Source organism: Tachysurus vachellii, chromosome 2 (assembly GCF_030014155.1).
Source record: "Tachysurus vachellii isolate PV-2020 chromosome 2, HZAU_Pvac_v1, whole genome shotgun sequence".
Lineage (NCBI taxonomy): Eukaryota > Metazoa > Chordata > Actinopteri > Siluriformes > Bagridae > Tachysurus > Tachysurus vachellii.
The window spans coordinates 31,983,586-32,007,619 of NC_083461.1; the positions used below are offsets into that span (position 1 = coordinate 31,983,586).

General features: G+C 35.5%; 1 protein-coding gene across 4 annotated transcripts; it reads left to right on the forward strand.

The window, feature by feature from the left end:
* Positions 1-576: 576 nt before the first annotated feature.
* On the forward strand, positions 577-22,494 carry LOC132841769 (adenylate cyclase type 4-like). 4 transcript variants are annotated; one of them, XM_060864289.1, is made up of 26 exons: positions 577-717; positions 4,144-4,893; positions 7,027-7,224; positions 8,445-8,606; positions 9,055-9,204; positions 9,520-9,665; positions 9,801-9,912; positions 10,038-10,165; positions 11,430-11,588; positions 12,011-12,167; positions 12,260-12,427; positions 14,665-14,708; positions 14,818-14,877; positions 14,977-15,040; positions 15,137-15,234; positions 15,424-15,508; positions 15,707-15,844; positions 15,948-16,028; positions 16,288-16,466; positions 17,905-17,989; positions 18,097-18,255; positions 18,903-19,049; positions 19,260-19,367; positions 20,569-20,683; positions 20,934-21,058; positions 21,917-22,494. In XM_060864289.1, exons 2-26 carry the CDS (start codon positions 4,360-4,362, stop codon positions 22,049-22,051), a joined length of 3,537 nt encoding a protein of 1,178 aa, XP_060720272.1. In that variant the 5' UTR covers positions 577-717; positions 4,144-4,359; the 3' UTR covers positions 22,052-22,494. The 4 variants fall into 4 exon arrangements, with proteins under 4 accessions (XP_060720272.1, XP_060720273.1, XP_060720271.1 ...); XM_060864290.1 differs by lacking the exon at positions 577-717 and adding an exon at positions 857-900; XM_060864288.1 differs by lacking the exon at positions 577-717 and adding an exon at positions 1,205-1,826.
* Positions 22,495-24,034: the final 1,540 nt, after the last annotated feature.

The window sequence follows — 24,034 nt, forward strand, 5'->3', positions numbered from 1 at the left end:
AGTTGACTTAACTGTTTTATTTGTTTCACCACAAGATGGTGCACAAACAGAATACTAATTTAATAAGTAGGTAGTCATTACGTCAATATAATATGTAATTACATCAATGAGGGGTATTACATATTACATATTACAAATCAGGTGATTCAAATTTCTTTATCTTTCTAAAACACTTTGGAAACGGAGTTATGTTATTGACTAGTGCAAGTTGTTATGTAATTGTGAGGCTAAAGCTTGAGGCAATATAATAGTAAAAAAAAAAAAGTTTTATTTTCTTTTGAACATTCTGTATACAAAAGAATACATGTGGTTTATCACAGATTTTGTTTATCATGTCTAAGTTAGATATTGTAGAAATACTCTAGTATATAAAGTGCTTTTAATAGCTGCAATATATGTTATTACATCATATTACAATGTCAATTGCGTGATTGCATGGAACTGACTCTGACCCTGACTCTGACTCTGCTCATTTAAGGTAACTCCCCTGTGTGGTTTTCCACCACAGACTGAATAGACTTGCCAAGCCTACTTGTATTCTAAAAATTCACCAACCTTACAGTACTAAAGGTGTTGTTTAACTGGTTTGACATGCTTGGGTGAGGGAAAATGGTACAGCAAACTATTTCTAAAGCGTTCTTTTACATCGGGGTGACAAAGAAACTCCATTAAATGTGAAAGTCAGGCAATCTGAAGCAAAGACAGCACGCAGAATTGGTATGTTTACAACTCACCTTGTGCCATTTTTTGTCTTTGATAAGATCTTTAATGGATTCAGTAGAACAGCTGAGGCTAACACATTCTTTGAGCTTTGGAGAGCAGATTTCTTCAGACAGGGACAAAGCTGTCTTAGTGAAATAAGACACAGCGGAGAGATTATCTGCAGACAGACCATGAGAGGTTTGAAATTTGCTCATTTAGAAATTTGCTCATTTAGAAGTCAGTGGCATTAAACTGATTTGTTTTCGTGTCTATCTTGGGTTTATTCTGTTTTATTCTTATTTCTGACACAACATATGTCCATAACAATGAGACACCATGAAAGTTTGGACATTTAACTGATGCCTATTAGAGAAAAAATAATCCTAAACACATTTGATCAAAAACAAAAGCAAGGCATAGACAACAACTGAATATAAAGTGAAAGCATTCAGCCAACTAGGTTAGTGTTGTCCTTCAGTAGAGTATGCAAAAATGACTGTATAAAAATAGCATTAAGCAAAGAATTTATCTGTGTTTGTAAAGACTATCAGAGTTTCTAGATTTGAATTTATAGTTTGAATTTCTTTAGGTTTTCTCTGGGGTGCCAATAATTTTGAAACCATTACTTAGAAATATACAGTGCTTTACATGTTTAACAGAACAATGCAGAGTTCCCATATGTTTAAGATCCAAACATCACATATTTCATGTGCTTTACATTTTACAAAATGTTCATGAAGGGTGCCAATACTTCTTGAATTATATGTTTCGGTGATGATTTGGGGCATGTGGACTCCACCTGGGCTCCTTGTTCAAGACTGATTGTATACCATAACTACGACTAAGGTGATTAATGTCACCTGAAATGGTTTGTGTGTATGTGAGTCATTGACAAGCCTCTAAAAGAGGAAGCATGGAGGTATATAGGAGGAGCATGAGAAAGGAGGGATATGATGAACTGAGAGAAAGAAGGAACAGAATATAAAGTGGGAGGAAGAGGAAAAACAGAGACGCATGTGTGATAGAGAACACACAGATAGGGTAATGAGAAGAGCTTTGCAGAGGGACAGAGAAGAGATAAAGAAAAATAAATACAAAGTGTGAGCAGCAAACGACAACCAAAGGTAAGACACACTGCAGTTCTTTTCCTCTTGAATCAACTTTTTTTCAACATGTTCAGAATATGTCTATCTAAAATGTATTCAATATCTGTCTTAAATGTTCACAAGGGCAGAAAATTGTCAATCTTGTTTCCAAGGATACTTAAATATGGCTTTCATCACATTCGTAAATATTGAACGTTTGTTTTTCGTTTAATTTTTAATCATTAAAATGGCAATGGCTCTTACGAATCTTTATCACTTAAGCACTTTATAGTCAATGTTCATGTGTGAAATGCTGCTTCTGGTTTATTGGCAAATTATTTGTTCTCCAAACACACACAGTAAGTTTAATTCTTCAATTTCCTTATTTGATTGGTTGATTTTTAATCATATTGTTGTTATATGTTTCTGTCTGGGGTTTTGTTTTACTAGGCCATTGTGCTGTTGTTTGAAGTGAAAGCTACGGTTCAGAATTACAGTAATTGTTATCTCTGATAAATATGAAATCCTGGAAATACCCATTATAACTTTGAATCAGTGATTAGTAGTTTCCATTGGTCATCTAACCTGTTCATGGAAAAGATAAAAGAGAGGAAGCTTGAAGCCGCACCAACGTGAATTTCACCGTATTTGACCAGTCATCTTTCTTTAGACTACCACTTTCAAACAGTGAAAATTGATGAATTCTTATTTAATAAAACAACGAGTAAAATTAATGTGATTAATTTTTACAGAACTAAATATCTATTTAACACATCAGTGCATCTAAATTCCCTTTAAATATTAAAAGGTATGCTTAAAGACTATAAGGCTGTTGGGTTAAATGTTGGGTCTCTTTTATCCTGCTAATCTGCTATTGACTTAATATCAATATGGTTAGGTGAGGACAGATCCAATACTGAGACACTTTGACCTTTTGGCACTCTACGTCTTCTAAGCAACACAAGGCCCAGTAAGCGATCAATATATGTGTTTCATTCTGTTATGCTGGATGTTTCTTATGATGATATTCTGATTTTCTAAAATGGACTATCATCACAAAGATTTTTGCCGAATAGCTCCAAAAATTGTTTGGTACAATATGTTCATGAGTATTATTGTTCTTATGAAGTACTGACGCTGTTGTTGAAGTCACTTTGATGGCACAGGTTTGCTAGAGTTAAACAAAACAGTTTATTGAGATCATCATGACCTAAGAGCAAAAGCTCAACCCCTTTGTTCTGGTTCTTAACCCATGTTCAAAAGTCTGATTACATATTTAACAATAGGAAGTGGTAGAAATCGCTGAAGGGACTTTTATAGAGTGATATGTACACAAATACACTAAGTTATAGTAAGTTAAAAAATGATGAGTGTGGCAAGAAGTGTTTTTGTTTAAACTTTCAATTTAGTAATAAATAAAAAATTATTATTTAACCCAGTATCTCATAAAGCAAAATAAATATTATTTTAAAATATAAAAGTAAAATATATATCAGTATAATGGAATGTGAATTGAAACAATTAATTTCATAAAAACTTCAGACGTCCAACACTCACCACCCACTTATATATATATAAAAGTAAATAAGCAAATCTTTGTAATGAAAATAACCTTGTTTACATCTGTTCAGTATACAAAGGAACATGTGTTCCTTTTTGCATATGTATAAGAATTACTACCAGAATATATGCAAAGTCACTACACGGTTATTGCTTAGTAACCAAGCCAATGCTTCTTTATTATTTTTTTTTTCTTTTGCTACTTCCTTAATATCAATGCGTTTACCTACATGATTTCATCAACGCATTTGTTGGTTTGCTATCACACATTTATCACTACAGGATTTTACAGCAGAATCACAGAAGTACTTTATAGGTCATTGGTGCTCAACTCTGGTACTGGAGAGCTGGTATCCAGGAGAATTAGCTGTTTCTTCAAACTTTGGTCTCAATTACTGTTAAAGGCTGATGGTTAAAATGGCATAATCACCCCTAGTTAATGAACTTGGGAAATCAAGACCCAGAGAAGCCATTTTTTAAAAGGAAAGCACTTTGGATGGGATGCCAGTCTATCACAGGGAATTATGTACACACATTCACACACTCTGTAACTAATGGTGGCTATTTGTCTTTGCCAGTCATCTACGTTTTGGGAGTTGGAATGATTTTAGATTTAGTTTACGTTTCAGCCAGGGATCATGGAGCCGTGAGGTTGAAATACAACTCACTATGCCACAATTATGCCCCAAATCATTAATATGCTAAACACTCCCCAGTGAGTTCCAGTGTCTGCGTGACTGTTTTAGAATGTATAATTAGCTCTAAGATAATGGTGTTAAAATTTTTATTGTTCTAGGAAAAAGCCTGAAGTGTTCCTGTCCAAGACTGGATTTACCATAGAAGACCAAAATGTGGGCAGCAGTTTTTCATTTATTTGGAAGTTGATGGAGAAATCTGGTGCACCTTGATCATGGCCCAAATCAAATGATGATGATATCTACAGCTGATAAAAAATAGTATAATAACACAAAAAGTACTTTAAAAAACAGGCTTTGATCTCCAAAGGGTCACTATGCAGAATGACTCACATGATTGTGTTGAAATGAACACAACAAACCCTAAGGACTTGTCACACCAAACAGGCTATATAAACAAAAATGGAAAACAGTGTAAGAATGAAGAAATACAACACGATTATTTTTTCAAGAATGGGAATAAGCACAACATTGAGCTAGGAACTGCTAAGGCAGAGAAGCCCCTAGAACCTCTTCAAGTGTGCACATCCTTTAGGACATCCAATACAACCTCAAATGGCATCACGGACCGATCATTTCCTGAAGCCGATGTCAGCTGTGTAAGGAACTGTTTCCAATCCTGCAGAACTAATCATGATTGTTCAGAAGCAGAGCCAGAAATTATAGAAGTCCCTGAACGTAAAAACGTCAGAATTCAACGCAATGCTGCCTCTGGTGCATGTCGCTGTTACCAGGCAGTGCGGCTCGGATTTCTGCAGTGCCTGGAGGACACCCCGATTGTGGTACCAGGCCTGGTGCTGACCATCTTGTTTTGTGTGACAATCATCGTTGTCATCACTGCTACTGAAAGAGTAAGCCAAGGACTGAAGCCATTTGTTTATTTATAATATTTATTTCTTGTATTTCTATTATAAATCTCTATAATATTTATAGTTTCTTTACCAAACTATAGACCTAACAATCAATTTTCAACAAAAAGTTTTGCAGTAACACTTTTGCACATGTCTGCACATAATATTCATGGGGCTACATGACCTATACATAAGACTTTACTAACAACTGACATAAACATTAAAGGTCTTTTTTCAATAAGTGTCAGCTATGATACTTTCCAATACTAAGCAAAATTGGTTATGCTCTGGAGGCATCACATTGCTGTGTCCCCTGATAATTGGATCTAGCCACTCTAGTGTCTAGTGTCTCATGTATCCGGAAGAAGGCAGATACCACAGTTCTCTAAGTGTTTATCTGTCCTTTTTACAGCAGTGCAAAAAGATACAACACTCTGGCTTTAAATGTCAAGGAGGAAGAATCTGTTAGTTTCCAGTCTTCCTTTTATGTAGCTGTTATGTGATAGTGTAGCTGTCACGGTTTTAGAAGAAAGATAAAAATAAATGTGTGGGGCATTATGTGGAGCATAATCTGGAAATGCTCACCTGACCAGATGTACAATGAACTACAGTTCTTATGGCCTCCTAACCTAATCCAACACTAGATAGATAGATAGATAGATAGATAGATAGATAGATAGATAGATAGATAGATAGATAGATAGTTAGATAGTTAGATAGATAGATAGATAGATAGATAGGTGATAACAGGCAGTGAAATATCAGTGATACATCAGGGTCCTAGTTATGTTGTGTAGAGTTCAGAATGTTTATGGTTGTGGGAAAAAACTGACACTGAACCTGCTGGTTCTAGTATGGAGGGTCCACTTCCAGGATGGAAGGATGTTAAACAGATTGTGACTAGGGTGTAAGGAGTCCTTGATTATTTTGTGGGCTCTACACAGAAATCTACTGAGGTTAAGAGACTCTCTGGGAGGAAGTTGGGTGCAAATGATGCATTAGGCAAATTTCACCACATTTTGCAGTGATTACCTTTCACACACTGTGGTGTCGCCGTAACACACTATGTTCAAGTTCGTAAGAATGCTCTCAATGATGCAGCTGTAAAAATTGTTCAAGATCTCAGGAGATCCTATAAAATAGGTAAAATATAAATATAAAGAAATATAGATTAAATTGTTTAAGTCTTCTCAGTATGTAAAGACACTGTTGCACCTTCCTAACCAGAAATGTAGATAGGGGATGTAGTAGTGTCTGCTACAACAAGCTCTTTAATCTTCGTGGCATTGAGGGTGAGGTTATAGGTGCACCATTCTGGTAGGCTTTGGATCTCCTCCCTGTAGGCTGATTCATCATTGTTGCTGATCTGACCAACCATCGTGGTATCATGTGCATACTTGATAAAGATGTTAAAGTTATGTAAAGGAACACATTAATGAGTGAACCGGGAGTAGAGCAGTGGGCTCAGCATGCAGCCTTGTGGGACACCATTGTTCAAGATGAGAATTAAAGACATGTGATTACCCAACCGACACACCATAATCCATCTGAACATCGATGTGCAGATACCTTGTTTGCTGCACTCAGTGACCAGTTTAACGGAGACAACTGTGTTAAATAAAGAGCTGAAGTCAATGAACAACATCATATTGTATGTATTGTTATTATCTGTTTGGGTGAGAGCTAGATGAAGAGCAGTGTAAATGGCATCCTCCACTGACCTGATCAAACGGTAGGCAAACTTGTGTGGGTCCAGTGTAGGTGGAAGTCTCACTATAAGATGACTTAGGACCAGTTTCTCAAAGCACTTCATAACAACAGGGACAGATTCAGACAGTCTGCACATGAACGCTTGAGCACTGGTATGATAGTTGTAGTCTTCAGTCTTTATTCCAGCTGATGCTTATTGGAATATTTATAAATGTAAAATTGTAAAAATCTGGGTGCCAGTGATGATGAAAAAGCCAGTGATGAATAATGACCAGTCACACAAAATTGACGTCTGATCATGACTAAAACATGTCTTTTGTCATGAATTGTAGGAGTCATGTAGCCCTATAAACACCACCCTTAATTAAAATGTTACAGACTGTACTAAGTTTTTCTTTTTTTCTTACATTCATTCTTATATAGCATTTCAATGGTCAAGTAGGAGCATTAGCAGTGGTGTGTGTTGTGCTCTGCCTTTGTGTCCCGCTGTTGGTGTGTTTGCCGTGCCTGCCCAGCTTGCGCAGGTGTGAACAGATGCTTGCGCTCTCCATCTGGTTCACACTATTCATCACTGCCATTGTCTTCATCTTCACCGACAAAGTCGTCACACCATGGGAACAAGTCAGTCTCACTTCAGCTGTGTCTTTAAATATCTCATTAGACAGCTAATTGAAAGGATAATTAAAAGAGAGAGATATATTTAAAACATAGTCAAATATAAAGCTGCCAAGTTATAAAAATACATTTCCAAGCAACATTCTTAAACCAGGTTTAGTTATTTATAGCAACTTACATGTCTATAAATTGCTCAACAGGTCATGTTGAGGTTTTTTCAAAAATTGGGTTAAACACTGTATTTGGTTGCATATGTTTTCAGAATTCAATAGTAAAGAAATCATTTAAATCATTCCTACGGCCATAACATTCAGAAACCTAACAAAAACTGGAATCCTAAATTTGTTAGCTGAGATGTCCAGGAAAATAGGGAACTAAAAAAATCAAACTACAAACCACCTGGGTATAATGACAAGCTGTAAACATTTATTTGTGTCATTCAACAACCTCTGTTTACATGATTTAGTTTAGACATTATTTTTTAACAAATTGCCGGTGATTTCATTCGGCTCTGAATGAGGTTATCTATTTCCAGAAGGATATGGTTAAAAACCTGGGCCCATATTCATAAGGATTCTAAGAAGGATCTCAGAGAGCTCCTAATTTAGTACACAATTTCTAACTAGGAATCTCAGCTTAAGAGTGATTCAGGACCAAACTCAGAGGACCGATCATCAGGACGGATCTCAGAAATTTATAATTTATATGTATTTAGCATTCATGCACTGTGTCTGAAATGTTATCACTAATATGATGACCACAGTAATCCCTACACAATCTAATCTGTATCATCTTTTTAACTCACTATCATTATTAAATATTATATACAATACATTTCTTCTCCTTCTTCACCTTTCGGCCATTTTCTGCTCTGTTAAAGAAATTTTTATGCCTCTTAAGTCCTCCTCTCTACTGCTAAGATTTTTGACCTTGTGAACCCTTTTAAGGGTTAAGATGCTTTATGAATAATTTTTATCTTTACTAAGATTTTCTCTTTAATTTTAAAGACTTCTTAGAATTTTGTCACTAGGAGAAATTTTCACTAAGAATTTTAATGAATACGGCTCAAGTTTACATGTTTGTCACTTTTAGTGATTGGTAATATATTTTATTATCATTAGTCATATTTTAATATAATATGAGTTTCACACAATCAAAGCTATATAACATACAATGTTCTAATAAATTGTACAATATTTGTGTCTCACTCTCTTTGTCTCTCTTAGGTGGCATTTTTTCTATTTCTCTCTCTATCAGTATACACAATCTTGCCACTTTCTGTCTTGTGGGCTATCATCTTTGGTATCGGAGCCAGCCTGTGTCATATCATCATCATCAGTGTCATCGTGTCTGTCAGCCACCCTAGGCCACGTGACGTGACAGTGCAGGTAAGATACACCCAGATATACAGGAAAGGGGTTAATCAGAATGGAAAATTCAAATGCAAAATTATTCAAATGCGAAACAGCTATATAGTTGACCAGCTAACCACAACACTGAAACAAGCACAGAGAGTTCTAACAAAATTCTAGCAGCCATAGCGTGCAAAAGCCAGATATTTACATTTGGTGCTGTTAGTTAACATCAGTATTTGCATCAACATCCAGTCTCATTTTCCATTGTATCTGACCTTTAAAATGATCACAAAAGCATATTAAAAAATTCATACATTTTATCTTAGTCCTGTGGTACTGTCAAGGATTTAGGCAATTCATCTTTAAATAAATAAACAGCTACAGTATATCTATGTATTATTGTGCTTGTCCTCTATAAATATAGATATTAAAGTGAAAAGAATCAGCAATTACCTGACCTTTCTCAATGTTTCTCTCTTAGGTGGTAGCAAATGCAGTGCTGTTTTTGTGTATAAATTGTGTGGGAATTTTTCACCTCTGGCTTACTGAGAACGCACGAAGAAAGTCCAACATGAGCCGAGAAACCTTTAGCTACAATCGCTCCAAACGAGCTACACAGAAGCGTGATCAGGTACACGCAGGCACACACACATGCAAACTAACCCATTTGCAAGTATAATAGATGTTATAAATAGTGTGCATTTGATCTGGTTAGTGATCATACAATTAGGTATGATCACTAACCTGTGCAAAGTACAAAATATATTTGATCTGGTTAGTGATCATACAATTAGGTATGCAATAACAGATTATATGTAAAATTATAATTGTGCAATACATAAAAACAACTAAACAGTTATTTACTTTTCTTATTTTTATATTTTATTAATTTTTTTAGCTTTTTATTTAACTTTTCTTCCTCTGAACGCCCCACCCCTTACCACAGGAACACCTCCTCCTGTCTGTGCTGCCACGATACATTGCCATGGAACTCAAAGTAGAGGTTGTCAAAGGCCTGACTAGCACATTCACAGGAGCCGAGAATAATGCAAACTTCCACAATTTGTATGTTAAACAACACAAAGATGTCAGGTGACAGCTACATGAAATTACACATAAGCAAACAGCCACATGAAATTACACAGACTGTATGTCCAGCATACGTTTACATATACGTAGACACATTAAAATAGCTGAAATGAACGGAAATGTCTTTCTTTTCTGCAGCATTCTGTATGCAGACATTGTTGGTTTCACCAGCCTTGCCAGCACCTGCACTCCAGAGGAGCTTGTTGTCATCCTTAACAAACTCTTCGGCAAGTTTGATGACTTAGCCAAGGTGAAGACTTCTCTTGTGCTGTTCATATATTCTGATCATAGTCTGGGCAATTTTATGTCACAAAATAATTCATTCCACAAAATTTGTTTTATTCAGGTGTTTTTTTCTGTTCGCTCACTTTGCAGAAAAATGAGTGTCTGCGTATCAAGATTCTAGGTGACTGCTACTACTGCGTTTCAGGCCTTCCGGATCCGATCCCTCACCATGCACGCAACTGTGTAAAGATGGGATTGGATATGTGCACTTCTATAAAGTGAGTCATGATGGTCTCAGATACAGTGCCATAGGGATCCATTGCTGAAACGAATTCAGTGTCGATTCAGTCCGATGAATTAAATCAAAAGAGTTTGTCTTGAGAGCCAGATGAGTCATTTGTAGCTTATCAATTACCAAAACCAGGACTTGTCTACAGTCACATGACATAAACCATTTGATTGATATTAACATAAACAAAAATAATTTTTAAATGTGAGATGCTGTGAGGAACTGGTTTCCTGCACTGTGTGAGATGTGATTAAGGTGTTGCTAATCGGAAATTGCGAGTTTGACTCCCAGGTCTGTCAAGCTGCTACGGGGGCCCCTGAGCAAGGCTCTTAACCCTCAGTTGCATAAAATGAAACTAAATATAAGTCGTTTTGGATAACGTTGTCTGTCATTATGCCATAAACATGTGGAATACTTTGAAAACAATACAATGCACAGAAAAGGATGGTGGGTCTGGATTTTAAATAAAGGAAAGTTTCATATAATTTAGTTACCTGTCACTATGCAAACCACTCAGGATGGTTTAATTTATCACAGTATTAGGAAATTCTTGGTCCTTGGGAAGGAACCTACACTCCTCCCTCCCCACCCCACTATGTATGAATCATGAATCATGAATCATGAATCATGAATCGTGATTCAATTCATGGATCTTAGCCCACTCCATTCAGAAAACAAAACCTAAAAATCCACACATAGATTGCTACATTACACATCAAATAGGTGTGGTTGAATACACAGTGTGATACACAGAAGGCAGTCTAACTGGCTTTTTTTCTTGCTTTTTCTTGCTCCTCATAAACTCAACCACCATATTATTACCATGAACCTGTTTGACAACAGCCTGTTTGACTCACAGGTCAACAGTGAAAAAAATGTTTAATTTTCTTTTATTTTAGTTCAACAATCATTTTAAATTTGATCCATTTGGGAATTGTGTTAAACATCTTCTCTACTTTATGTTTATCCATGACTGAGTGTAGGTTTAGAGTTATCTGTATTTTTCATTTGCTTACCTAGCTCATTAGAATCAAATTGATCGATCGTTGGTTACAAATTTGGACCCACCATGTCTAATTACATGTATATTTCATTTAGAATCTGTGGCTTTATATTCAGATGAATAGGCAGATGAAAATAAGGCAGATGAAAATCTATCCATGTTCCATATTTAAGCTCCCTTTTTTTTAACATGATAATGCACTAATCTCATCCATTGTCCTAGAAATAACCTTTGATCATGATTTTCACAGTAAGCTGAGAGAGGCGACAAGTGTGGACATCAGCATGAGGGTTGGCGTGCACTCAGGAAATGTGCTTTGTGGGGTAATTGGCTTGCTCAAGTGGCAGTATGACGTCTGGTCAAATGACGTCACTCTAGCTAACCGCATGGAGTCTGGAGGTGTTCCAGGGTAGGTCAGCTAATGATTGACAAGGTGGAATATTGACAGATACAGTTTGATTTTTCTTATTATATACTTAGCATTGTTGAGAAAATGATCCTGCATATATACATCAAAGAAGGACTTTGAGTTGCATAATACATTTTCTGACTTCTGTGTACTGTATTAAATTAGATTAAATACAACGTACACTTCTTATGTAGTGCAAAATCTAGATATACATTTCGATTTATATATATATATATATATATATATATATATATATATATATATATATATATATATATATATATATATATATATAATTTAGATATTTTTTATTATTACTGAACCAGTATATGTGCTCTGACTTCCTCCCAACTTCCTTCCAACCGTAGACAAGTGCTCTTAAAAGTAACTTTCCTTATCAATCATATTTTTTCCCATTGCAGAAGGGTTCACATTACAGAAGAAACCCTTGGAAACTTAGGTGGGGCATACCAAGTGGAGGAGGGGAACGGAGCCAGTAGGGATTCTGCTTTGGAGGGCAGGAATACATACCTAGTGATTGACCCCAACACACAGAACAGCACTGATCCAAAACCAAAGGTGGATGTGAATTTTCATTGAATATTATGTTGTGTTGATCAAAAACTCAGAGTAATGGCAGAAATTACAATTATATTTCTGTATATGCATAGATCAACACAATGGGTGGTAAACCAAAGCAGAGGGCTTCAGTGAGAATGTCTCAGTATCTACAGGACTGGAAGAGTATCAACCCCTTTTCCGAGCTGAACCGAACAGAAGACATGATCGCTGCCCCAATAAGCCCAACAAGTGACTTCGGTCAGTCACAAGAGGACACAGTAAGTGCCATAATTATTCTAAAAATTCTACTCAGGAATGTGCTGCTTTTTATCCCAGTTAGACCCAAATATCTATGGGATCGTATAGATTTATATTAGAACCTAAAAAACTCACGATGTCATTTTATAGAAAAAAATGTAAAGCCACTTGGAAATAAATCAGATGTACGCTATGCACAAATATACAAGATTTAGCCCAGTGTACAGTAATTTATTTATGTCTATGCATGTACAGTATAGCCTATGATGATTCAACACTCCTAACTGCAGGGTGGTGAATTTATCCTGAAGACCTTCTTGTGTATGTGCTCACAGAAGACAAGCCCAACCAGCAAACTCACAAAGTGACCCTATTATGTAATTTTGCTATAAATACCATTGTCACAAGCTGACTTTTCTTTTTTTTTCATCTTGTACATACCACACCTCATGGATCAACAGGGGCTGGACAAAAAGGGAGATTTCAAGCCTCTATGCGCTGCCTGGTGACCAATTTCTAACTATAGAAACTTTTTTTTACATTCCATAAGAGAAGAGTGTGAAATTGAGTTAGAAGAGTAATCATACATCTGTACACAAATATTGCAATCAACATAACATAATGGGAGACATATCAGAGTTGAAAAAAGGATAAACATTGTTGGTGTGCATGATCAGGACAGCAAGTCTTTGTTACGTCGGCATGCTACTACAAAGGACAAACCACATATAACAGGAGTAACTGTGAACACAAGAGGAAGCTGTATGAAAGGGATGTACTAACCCAGATTGTATGCAAAAAAAAACAAAACATAAAATCACTCTTGCTGACACACTGCAAAAATAAATGTGCAGCTGTACTCTCCTGTTTCCACCAAAAGTATTTGTTTGGCGATCCGCAGGGTCAATATTCATGATTGGGCTGCTGTAGTCAAACATTTGGCCACTTGTTTCAATGGCAAACGTCAGTTTCAATGGTGCCAGCAGTGAAAATCCTGGGCTGTGGACAATGTGTAGCATGTATTGTTCACTGATGAGTCTACCTTCACCATTTCCCATACCTGGAAGAGTTATGGTGTGAAGGATCCCCAGAAAAGCTTACCACCTAAAATGCTGCATGCCAGGAGTAAAGGATCATTCTACTTGTGCTAAATTTGCATGTCACTGCCAAGGACACCTGGTCATTCTGGAGGACCATGTGCACTCAGAGGTTCTAACATAATACCCTACCCTGATAATGCACCATATACAGAGCAAGACTAGTAACATAGGTACATGATTAACATGAACATGAACATGAACATGAACATGAACATGAACATGAAGTTGAACATCGCCCATGGCCTCCACAGTCACCAGATCTGATTATAATTGAGCCACTTTAGGGTTTGGGAGAAGTGATCTTCAGGAAACGTTTTCCTCCACCAGCACCGTGTAGTGATCTGGCCACTGTTCTGTAGGGGGATGTGGTAGCCTAGTGGTTAGTGTTGGCTCACCAATTGAAAGTTGGAATCTTACTGCCACTGGGCCACTGAGCAAGGCTCTTAACCATCAATAGCTCAGTTGTATAAAATGAAATAAAAAATGTAATTCACTCAGGATAAAGGTGTCTGCTAAATGTTAGTGTAGGAGAAATAGCTCAAAATTACTCTTGCCACTGTGCAGGACTTGTATCTGTAAAACCCAGTACAAATCGATGCTGCATTGGCAGGAAAACAAGCCCTGCACCATTCAAATAAATTATTGTGGTCTAAAACTAGTTTCATCCTCCAATCCCTGTATGCCTGTAACAGCTTGTAACATGTAGTAAGCAACAGGTACCCAGTCCTCCAAAGGTGGACATAAATATCTTCATTGTTTTAGAGTTCATAAGAAACTGGTTGTTTGTTGGGTTCCTTTGTTAGCTTGCTAGCCCAGATCCTTAACTACTGAGTCACTACTTCCCCGGCTAATGAGTATCACACTCGCCTCACAGCCTCTTGCTGGTGAACTGAAGGCCTGTGAATATTCAAATTGTGAATATTCAAATATTGTGAATAGGAAGCCATTTCAGAAACTAGATGAATTCCACAAAATGGGCCTTTACGTAGAATTGTTAAGTAAACACAGAGAACATTATCCTATGTAAATGAAACATGGCACAGAGGATATGTTTAGGCAAATCGAGATCTTTTAGTGGGATTAACATGATAACATGTTAACATGGAACTATGTTTTTACATGGAACTGACTTTTTATGGCACTTTTGTGATGTACAGGAATCAGTTAACCACCACCTATATACTTACCATCAAGAAAACAGGTATGATGCACAGTTTTGCTTTCTGTTATTACAGTAAATAGTTTTTTTTTAATTGAGGATCTTGTATAATCTATCTATTATTTCTCTTTCTTTCTCTTTCTCTCTTTAGGCGTTCATTTTTGTCAGAAAATGGGTCAATGCTGTCACTGGACCCACTAGATGTTTCAGGGTGAGAGAAAAAAGATGAGAAATCAAATTAGATTTTTAGAATAATCTCTTTTCTAATCCATCTTGGTTATGATTGCTTATATCTCTATTATTCTTTTAGAACAAAAACGAAGAAACTCAACTGGTTGACGCTGCTTTTTTCTGATATAAATATGGAGAAGCAGGTGGGACTCCCGCTTTCTGCTGTGTATGTGTATGTGTATGTGTAATTTATTAATTATAAAGAACTCTTAGAATAACTGCTGTGTTTTTTTTTGCAGTATCTGCTGAGCGAAGTAAATGATATGCATCAGTCTGCTGCCTGTCTTGGTCTTATCTTCACTGCCATATTCACTGTACAGATGCTTACTTCTCAAATGTGAGAGAAACTTTAAACTATATGTAGTGAACTTACTGAAATGATGAACAAGCAAAGACATTTTCAGAGATTTTAATATCTATCTATCTATCTATCTATCTATCTATCTATCTATCTATCTGTCTGTCTGTCTGTCTGTCTGTCTGTCTGTCTGTCTGTCTGTCTGTCTGTCTGTCTGTCTAATTAAAGAAATATACCTCTGGCAATATCATATGGAACCACCTTTCCTGTCCAGTTGCTGATACTGCTGGTGATCAGCATCGGATTTCTAAAGGTACACAAATACCAGTACACAAAGTATAAAGCCATGCATCACATCAAACATCTGAATAAATTTAATCTAAGCATCTCTGACTACAGCATGCTCGTTGGTGCCAGACATGCCGGTATGAGTATTTCTGAAACAGCTGTATTTTCAAGTAGTCTCTAGAGTTTAAACAGAATGATGCATAGTACATACCATCCATTTCAGAAATGGAAGTCTAAGATCCTGTGTGGGATGAAATCCATGTCATTACTGCCATATGGACTGATCACCAAATCGGTGCTGAGACTTCTCCTGGTCTTCACCTGTCTTCTTATCACGCTACTCATGGCCATCCTGAACATAGTATGGGTTAAATACTTGTACACACATTCACATATACTCAAACACAAATGTTTATTTCTTCTAATCTAGTCTTCCACTTACAAGCTATTTTTTCATGTTTCAGGTTTTTATTCCAGGTGATAACTGCCTAAACTTCAGCAACAATGCCACCGCACTGGATAATCTAAATCTCTATTCTGTACCGGTAAGAATTCCATTGTAAAATGTTTATCCTGATGTCATTGCTCATTTTGAGAAACATATTAATAGTACTTCACAAACGCAAAATATTTTTGACACCATTCACACCAATTTCACACTATATTTACTTTATTAACATTAAGTACTATTCTTATCTTATATAGTCTAAAATATTATCTAGGTAGAAAGTACATTTCAATTACGTTTCCACTTGATTGACCTTTCTTGTGTGTCTCTTGTGTTTCTTGTTTGTGTTTCTGTAGTATTATCTGTATTGCTGTTTAATGGCCATGCTGGGGGTGGTGGTGTTTGTACGAGTGTGTTTTTCCGTTAAACTCTTTCTCCTCACACTTGCACTAGTCGTCTACCTTGCGCTCTTCCTGTATGTTTATGCACCACGTTCTGATTGCTACCTGCTGCAGCTCTACAACGATTCCAGCAAGTAAGAACAAACATAAATCATTAACAGTCATTAAAAACCTATCCAAAATATAGGCAGAATGTACAAAAAAACATTTTCAAGGAAGCTTTGTCATGACACAGCCTTGTTCTCACACACTCATATGCATTTAAGTAAATATTTAACTGTCATATCAGATTATGACAGACAAAAATGGACCAGCTGGATAAATATAAAAATGCAGTTTGTACATTTTAAATGTGTTAATAGTGCTTATATGATTTCAGAGACATCCTAGATCAGCAGTGTCCAATCTTATACAGAAAGGGCCGGTGTGGGTGCAGGTTTTCATTCCAACCAAGCAGAAGCCACACTGGCCTTTTGTGGATAAGATTGGACACCGCTGTCCTAGATGAACATGTTGATGATTTGCAATATTACTATGCAATAAATGTGGTTAGCTTTATCCCATAAATGGCATGATAAATCAAGAAGGTTCAATAGTGTGCTGAAGAGAATAACAGTAAATAAGTAAATAAGACAGTATTTGAGTTTTTGAGAGTGTAATATTGTATACTGTGAGAGTATAATACTGAGTGTGTGAGAGTTTAAAATTGTGTGCAAGAAATAATTCTGACAGTATATGATAGTGTGTATGGGAGAGTATATTTGTTTCTGTATGAAGGTATACGTGTATAAGTAACACTGAGTATAAGAAAGTATGATATGACAGTGAATATGATGCGTGTGGGAAAGAGTGTGCTTGTACGAGATAGTATATTGGTTGCGTGTATGCTAGTATATTCTTTGTAAGTATAATGATATAACAGAATATTGTATATTATATATTCCATTTCCAAGGAATATAGTATGAATATGAATATGCATTTATACATATTATGCAGCTGAGCAATTAAGAGTTACGTCCCTTTCTCAGGGGCACAAGAGCGGCAACTTGGTGGACTTACAACTTTCTGATTGGTAGTCCAACACCTTAAACACTAAGCTACCACATCCCAACACCCAATCATGCTATCATACTCTTGCCAACACCCTAGCATATTCAGCTTAGTAGCTTAGTCTTTAAGGCATTGGACTACCACTCAGAAGGTTCTGAGTTTGAATCCCAGGTCCACCAAGCTGCCACTGCCGGGCCCCTGAGCAAGACCCTTAAAGTCGCTCTGGATAAGTGAGTCTGCCAAATGCCATACATGTAAATATGTAAGTGAGTATGATGGTATGTGGGGAAGAATCGAACAGTGTGAGAGAGAATAAATTTGTAAGAGAGTATTACAGACACTGCGAAATAGTACAAGACTGTGAGCGAGTATGATTTTGAAAGAGTATGTCAGTAAACTATCCACATATTGTACCCACCCCCTAAAAACATAAAATCTTTTAAAATTTAGAGTAACAAAGTAAAATTAGGCATGTAATAATGTGATTTACATAATGTAACATTTTTATTTCCCTGTGTTAGACCTGGAGTACTAAAGGAGACTAAGGTCATGTCAGGGATTTGGCTTTGCATCTTCTACTTCGCCTGTCTAATTCTTGCCCGTCAGGTAGGGTTCGTGTTCCAGCGAGTGTGACCCTATTTTGATGTGGTGTAATGATGTACAGAACGTATTTCAGTGCTGCATAACACACGCTTTCTGTGTATGTGTGTTAGGACGAGCTGGCATGTCGCGTCGAGTTCCTTCTAGAGAAATGCTTTGAGAAAGAGAGAGAAGAGATGGAGATGACGGAAAATGTCAACAAGCTTCTCCTCGAAAATCTGCTGCCTTGTCATGTTACTAACTTCTTTATTGGCAAAACTGTTCCCAATCAGGTAATGCAAGTATATTGTTTGTTTAAACATACAGAGATAAAAATGTCATTGTTAATCCAAGTTAAACTTTTACAAATGTGCGTATAGTCTACAGCACTGTACACACGGGTGCATAACTTGATTTTTCAAGTAACATCATTTATTCTTTTTTTAGTTTTTTTTAGAGTGACAAGTTATGATATAAATTCCATTTATAGTTATTGCTTAATCAGACGATCATCCTCTAAACAAGTTTATTCCTGTTATCAGTGATACTGTTATAATAAAATTATACACGTTATAAATTTCATACATTAACATACTGTAAACTAGTGATCCGCCTTGTAGCTGGCACGGTCTGAGCCGCTGTTATAGAAAATTAAGCAACGCCTTAAACAACACCTTCTGACCCATTAGATTTGATCATTCAAATGCATTTGACAATTCAATAATATATACTTTGTAGTTTTCTTAGCATTCAACATGGAGAAAAACACCTCGCAAAGATCAACAGTCATCGGATTTGGCTTGGGGCAAATTTTTTGCAAAGCAAATAGAGTTTGTGATAACAAAATGCTTCTAGCAACATAATAAAGCACAATAATATGTCAAACTGTGTGTGTGTGTGTGTGTGTGTGTGTGTGTGTGTGTGTGTGTGTGTTTTCCAGGACTTGTACAGTCAGTCTTGCGAATGTGTGTGTGTGATGTTCGCCTCGGTGCCTGAGTTTAAGGAATTCTACACAGAGAGCAGCGTAAATGGAGACGGCTTGGAGTGTCTGAGGTTCCTCAATGAAATCATCACAGACTTTGACGAAGTATAACTTTTTAATCCCACTATATGTTTTTACATAGAAGAGGGACGGTTCCCCATTGAATCTGGTTTCCTGACAATGTCTATTGTTAGTACTGTACCACTGTGAACAAAACTGAAAAACTGAATTGAAGTAAACTCAAATGAACAAGAAGCCTTGCTTTCATTTTAGCAGATTTGACCTAGCTTGCCCTCTCTTTCTTCCTCTCTCCAGCTTCTAAGCAAGCCCAAATTTAATATCATTGAGAAAATCAAAACGATTGGCACCACGTACATGGCTGCTGCTGGCCTGACCAATCCTTCAGCAAAAGAGGAGCGAAAAGTAAGTGAAGAAACTTTGATTGTTGGAAAGATGTGTCTTGTTTTGATTAGCAGCTTGACATGAATTAAATGTCATGTCAATCTAGTTTATTATGTTTGCTCGCTATGGTCGGAATGTAGTCCACGGATGAGCTATTTTTATATCCATCATGGGTGTGGTGTTAACGTGGGTGTATCGAGGATATATTTAGGCAGTAAAAGAACTTTGTATGTATGCCACTTATTATTGTGAGACTATAAACAAAAAGGAGATTTTAAAGCTGGTATCTATACAAGAACCTTGGTTAGAAGTATTCTGGGTAATACATATTCATTTACTTGTATCTTCCACTAATATTAGGTTCCTCTTTGTTGTTAAATGTTGCCTGAAAAACAATTCCTCTTTTTGAGCAAAACCGATATGAGATATTGCTGTAGCAGCAGCGTGTGTTGAACATCTCATTGTGAAACTTCATTGTATTTGTGCAGTATTAGAATAAAAATGGGATTAATGTCATATAGTAAATTATTAAGTGAAAACTAAAAACCTTGTTATAAAATGTAACTTAGTTGTGTTTTTCCATATAACAAGTTATGCTTCTCCCTCCGGAATGTTACATAATGTGTTACATACAATATGTTATATGAACAAATCTTTTATAACATAGAAAACAAATCTTTCACTAGAAGATTAATAATATATTATTTATTTACTTTTTTATTAAGTAAATAAATATTATTTATTTATTTATTCATTGTTTCATTCCTTCATTCCTTCGTTTATGCATTTGATGGCAATATTTTATAATATTGATGTTCCAACAAAATATTAAAGTGTGTGACTTTTATTGATCAGGCAGTGTAATAATAATAATAATAATAATAATAATAATAATAATAATAATAATAATAATAATAATAATAACAATAATTATATAATTTTTAACTGTTTTTCTTTTTTTAATAAAAAATAATGTAATAATAATAATAATTATAATAATTATAATTATAATTCATAAGTATTTATATAAATATTATAATATTACTATTTTAATAATAATAATAATAATAATAATAATAATAATAATAATAATAATAATAATAATAATATAACTTTTTTAACAGTTTTTCTTTATTTTGTAAAAAATAATTTAGCAAACTTTATTTTAAAATAAAGAGCCTGGAGAGTGAAAGTGTTTATATTTGTCTGTCACTCCCTGCAGGACAGTGACGCATGCAAAAATAATGTGAGAAGTATGGTGGACTTCGCTATGGCTTTGATGGGCAGACTTGAAAGCATCAACAAGCACTCTTTCAACAACTTCAAACTCCGGATAGGTACAGTCAAATATCAGTGCATAAATCCTCAATAGCCTTAAACAAACAAAAAGTGTATATTGTCTACTATAAATAGTTCTGGAAATTATCTCTCATATGCACATATAATCATCACTATTAAAGTTATAGAATTTTTAAATCTGATTTCTCCCTAAAATAAAAGTTAACGTTTCAATAATTACACTGTTATTATAATCACATTCTAATACATTATAATATAGAGTAGCTAATCTTGTTGCTTTTAATTCAGGAATAAACCATGGCCCTGTTATTGCTGGGGTAATTGGAGCTCATAAACCTCAGTATGATATCTGGGGTAATGCTGTGAATGTAGCCAGCAGGATGGACAGCACTGGCGTACTGAATAAAATACAGGTGGGAAACAAATAATAATGCTAAGTGTCATAACAGGTAGAATGTATTTTGTAACTGTCTTACTCTTCGATTAAAATAACCATTCATTATTTCACAGCACCGAGTTACTATTATTAGTTAGCCGGCATATACAGATACAAGATACAGTATATAGTAGACACAGGTTCGCTGGCAATAATATTATTCGAGAAATAATTCAATAATAGTGGTACATTAATAATAGTGGTACATTAAACCATTTGTCTTACTTAATGACATTATTAAAACTTTTTAATGTTGTTTTTAATCTTTTTTACCAACTGGTTTAGTATCATTCATTTTTTTGTTGTTGTTTGTTCATAATATACACTGCATAAGTGATTTTGTCTGCAATAGATTTTTTTATGTTCGGAGACAGAGTATTTCTCGCTTTATGTTAGACAAGATGCCTGGAAATATATCTGCTTCTTTCAGTATATGATTATATAGTCACGTCAAGAATCAAGTAGCTTTTATTGTCATCTTATTTTCATTTCAACCATATATGACGCTGTACACACACACACACACACACACTCACACACACACACACACACACACACACACACACACACATATATATATATATATATATATATATCAGTTATGTATTAGTATTTGCATATTAATATTAATATTAATATTAATATTTTCTTAAATATAGGCATTTTATCTGGTATTCTATGCTATTAAATCTCTTTATAAGACTGTAGTACACGACATTCAGAGCCAATTTGGAAACAGACATGTACTAGGATTCGTCAGAGAACATAAAGCCACAGTAGGTTACTTAGATATTCTGAGATTGACTCTGAAAATGTTGTTTGCTGCCTCATTTAGGCGAGTGAAGAAACTGCACTCGTGGCTGAGAGCCTTGGATTCGTGGTGACCATGAGAGGCATCGTGAACGTGAAAGGCAAAGGACAGCTTACCACTTACTTCATCAACAATGAGCCATCATTACTGCACATATAGTCAATAGCAAAAATACAGTACATACACTGGACTGTATGGATAGCTCTGAAAAACCCAGTCTACCTTTCAAGTTATGTGGTTGATACGATCTGTGTCACAACTTGTCATTTTTTAACTGTTTGACATAAGTTATAAGTGGCACATGAATTTCAGACAGAAATTTACGTTGTATGTTATATATTACGTTAGAAATGTAAAAAAAATAAAATAAAAAAAACAAAAATGTTAATTATTCCTGTACAGGCAATGCTGCACTTAAATGATTACAAGCCCTGTGGCTTAGCACATGTGCCAAATGCACTTTGATAACATTAGAATATGGAATTTTGTTGGATGTTTTCATTAATGCCTTTGTGTACAATATGTATTTATTAAAGACCACATACATCTCCCAGTTTTCTATTCATAATTAAAGTTAATAAAATACGATGGTTATGATGGGGCCTATGACTGTCCTATGACTGGTTGATTATCCTTTTGAAATATTCTTAATCTTCAGAGGCTTATGATTCATTTTGAGCAAGCAGTTCCATGTAATAGGGATTATATGACATTGTTTTGAATAGAATTATAAAAATAAAATCAAACAAATAGATATCTGTCATGACATTGTCATGGATAATGCTAATGGAGTCTACACCTTCCAACTCTGGGGTTTTTTCTTACAATATCTATAACGTATTTAAATATGTAAATCCAAACCAGACAAATTGTGTTGTATTATTATAAAAATGTAGTATTGACACAGCCTTTTTAACATTACTTACATTTTTAAGTTTTAGTTTAGTAAGGGAAAAACATTCCATGACACATGCAGAGGAAATGGTAAGCTACGGCAACAGGCAGCAACCAATAAGTGGTGTTCATACAGACAAACAGAACAACAGACAATTTAGAGAATGCCTATATAGAACAACAATCTGATGCTGCCTAAGGCACATGCTTGGGTTGTTAAAGTCAGGAACTGGAACTCTTCTTTAATCCTACATGTACAACTCCTTTATCTACTTCAAGATAAGCTGCAGAACTTAAATAAGTCCTCAGAGATCATACATTTAGGCTCATATTGGATGCTCGTTCTTTCAATTGTTAGATTAGGAATGGAGTTCAATATTGGAGACCATATTATTAGTATCGGATAGTATCCATTTGACTGAAGACCCAGTAGAAACGTTGCTTTTTAATAATTTAATAAATATGGGAGTTATAAAACAGTGTTGCGGACATTACATTTTTTTCACTTTAGCAGTTTCTTTTGTCCTGCACCTGCCAGAAGGTGGGATGTGCACACAATTACTTGTTTAACAGATTTTCTGCAAATCAATCAGAATTGTTCAGCTCAGGTAAAGCCTGGAAATAAGACCAAAAAAAAGCCTGAAGGTCACAGTGAAGCTAGCTGGTGGGGATACAATACCACTGTAGGAACTATTGCCACCTCACAGCACCAAAATCCTCGGTTCAAACCTCTGTGTGTGTGTAAGTGTGTATGTGTGTGTGCACGCGTGCGTGTGTGTGTTCTGAGATCAGCTGGTGTAATATCCAAAGTGTATTCCCAACTACATTTTCCAAGGATTTGCTCATGTTAGTCATAGATCATAGAAAAACTATTTGGTATACACTGCTACCTCGGTCGTATTAAACGGCTTCGTTTTTCTGTTATTTTCTTTTATACAGCTACTCTGATTGGAAATTTCTTACCTTTTGGTGCAGACAAAATGACACTTTGGCTCAGGAGTAAATGCGGTAACTGTATAATTGGTATTAAATTTATGCAAAGAAAATGTTCAATAGAAATCCAATGTATGAAATAGACAGAATGTTGTATGAATATTTATAAATATTGATCTCAATACTAACTGTCATAAATAATTGGCATAATATTTAAACCCACCCAGTCACCAATAACCTTTATAATTAACTAAGTAATGCTGATTTTTTTTTTTTTACATTACAAATTATAATAATAAAAAAATTGAAAACAAA

Coding starts and splice junctions, on each gene's coding strand:
- LOC132841769 (XM_060864289.1), top strand. CDS start 4,360: ATGCAGAATGACTCACATGATTGTGTTGAAATGAACACAACAAACCCT. Junction 8,607..9,054: donor CACGTGACGTGACAGTGCAG/GTAAGATACACC, acceptor TTTCTCTCTTAG/GTGGTAGCAAATGCAGTGCT. Junction 19,050..19,259: donor TCATCACAGACTTTGACGAA/GTATAACTTTTT, acceptor TCCTCTCTCCAG/CTTCTAAGCAAGCCCAAATT.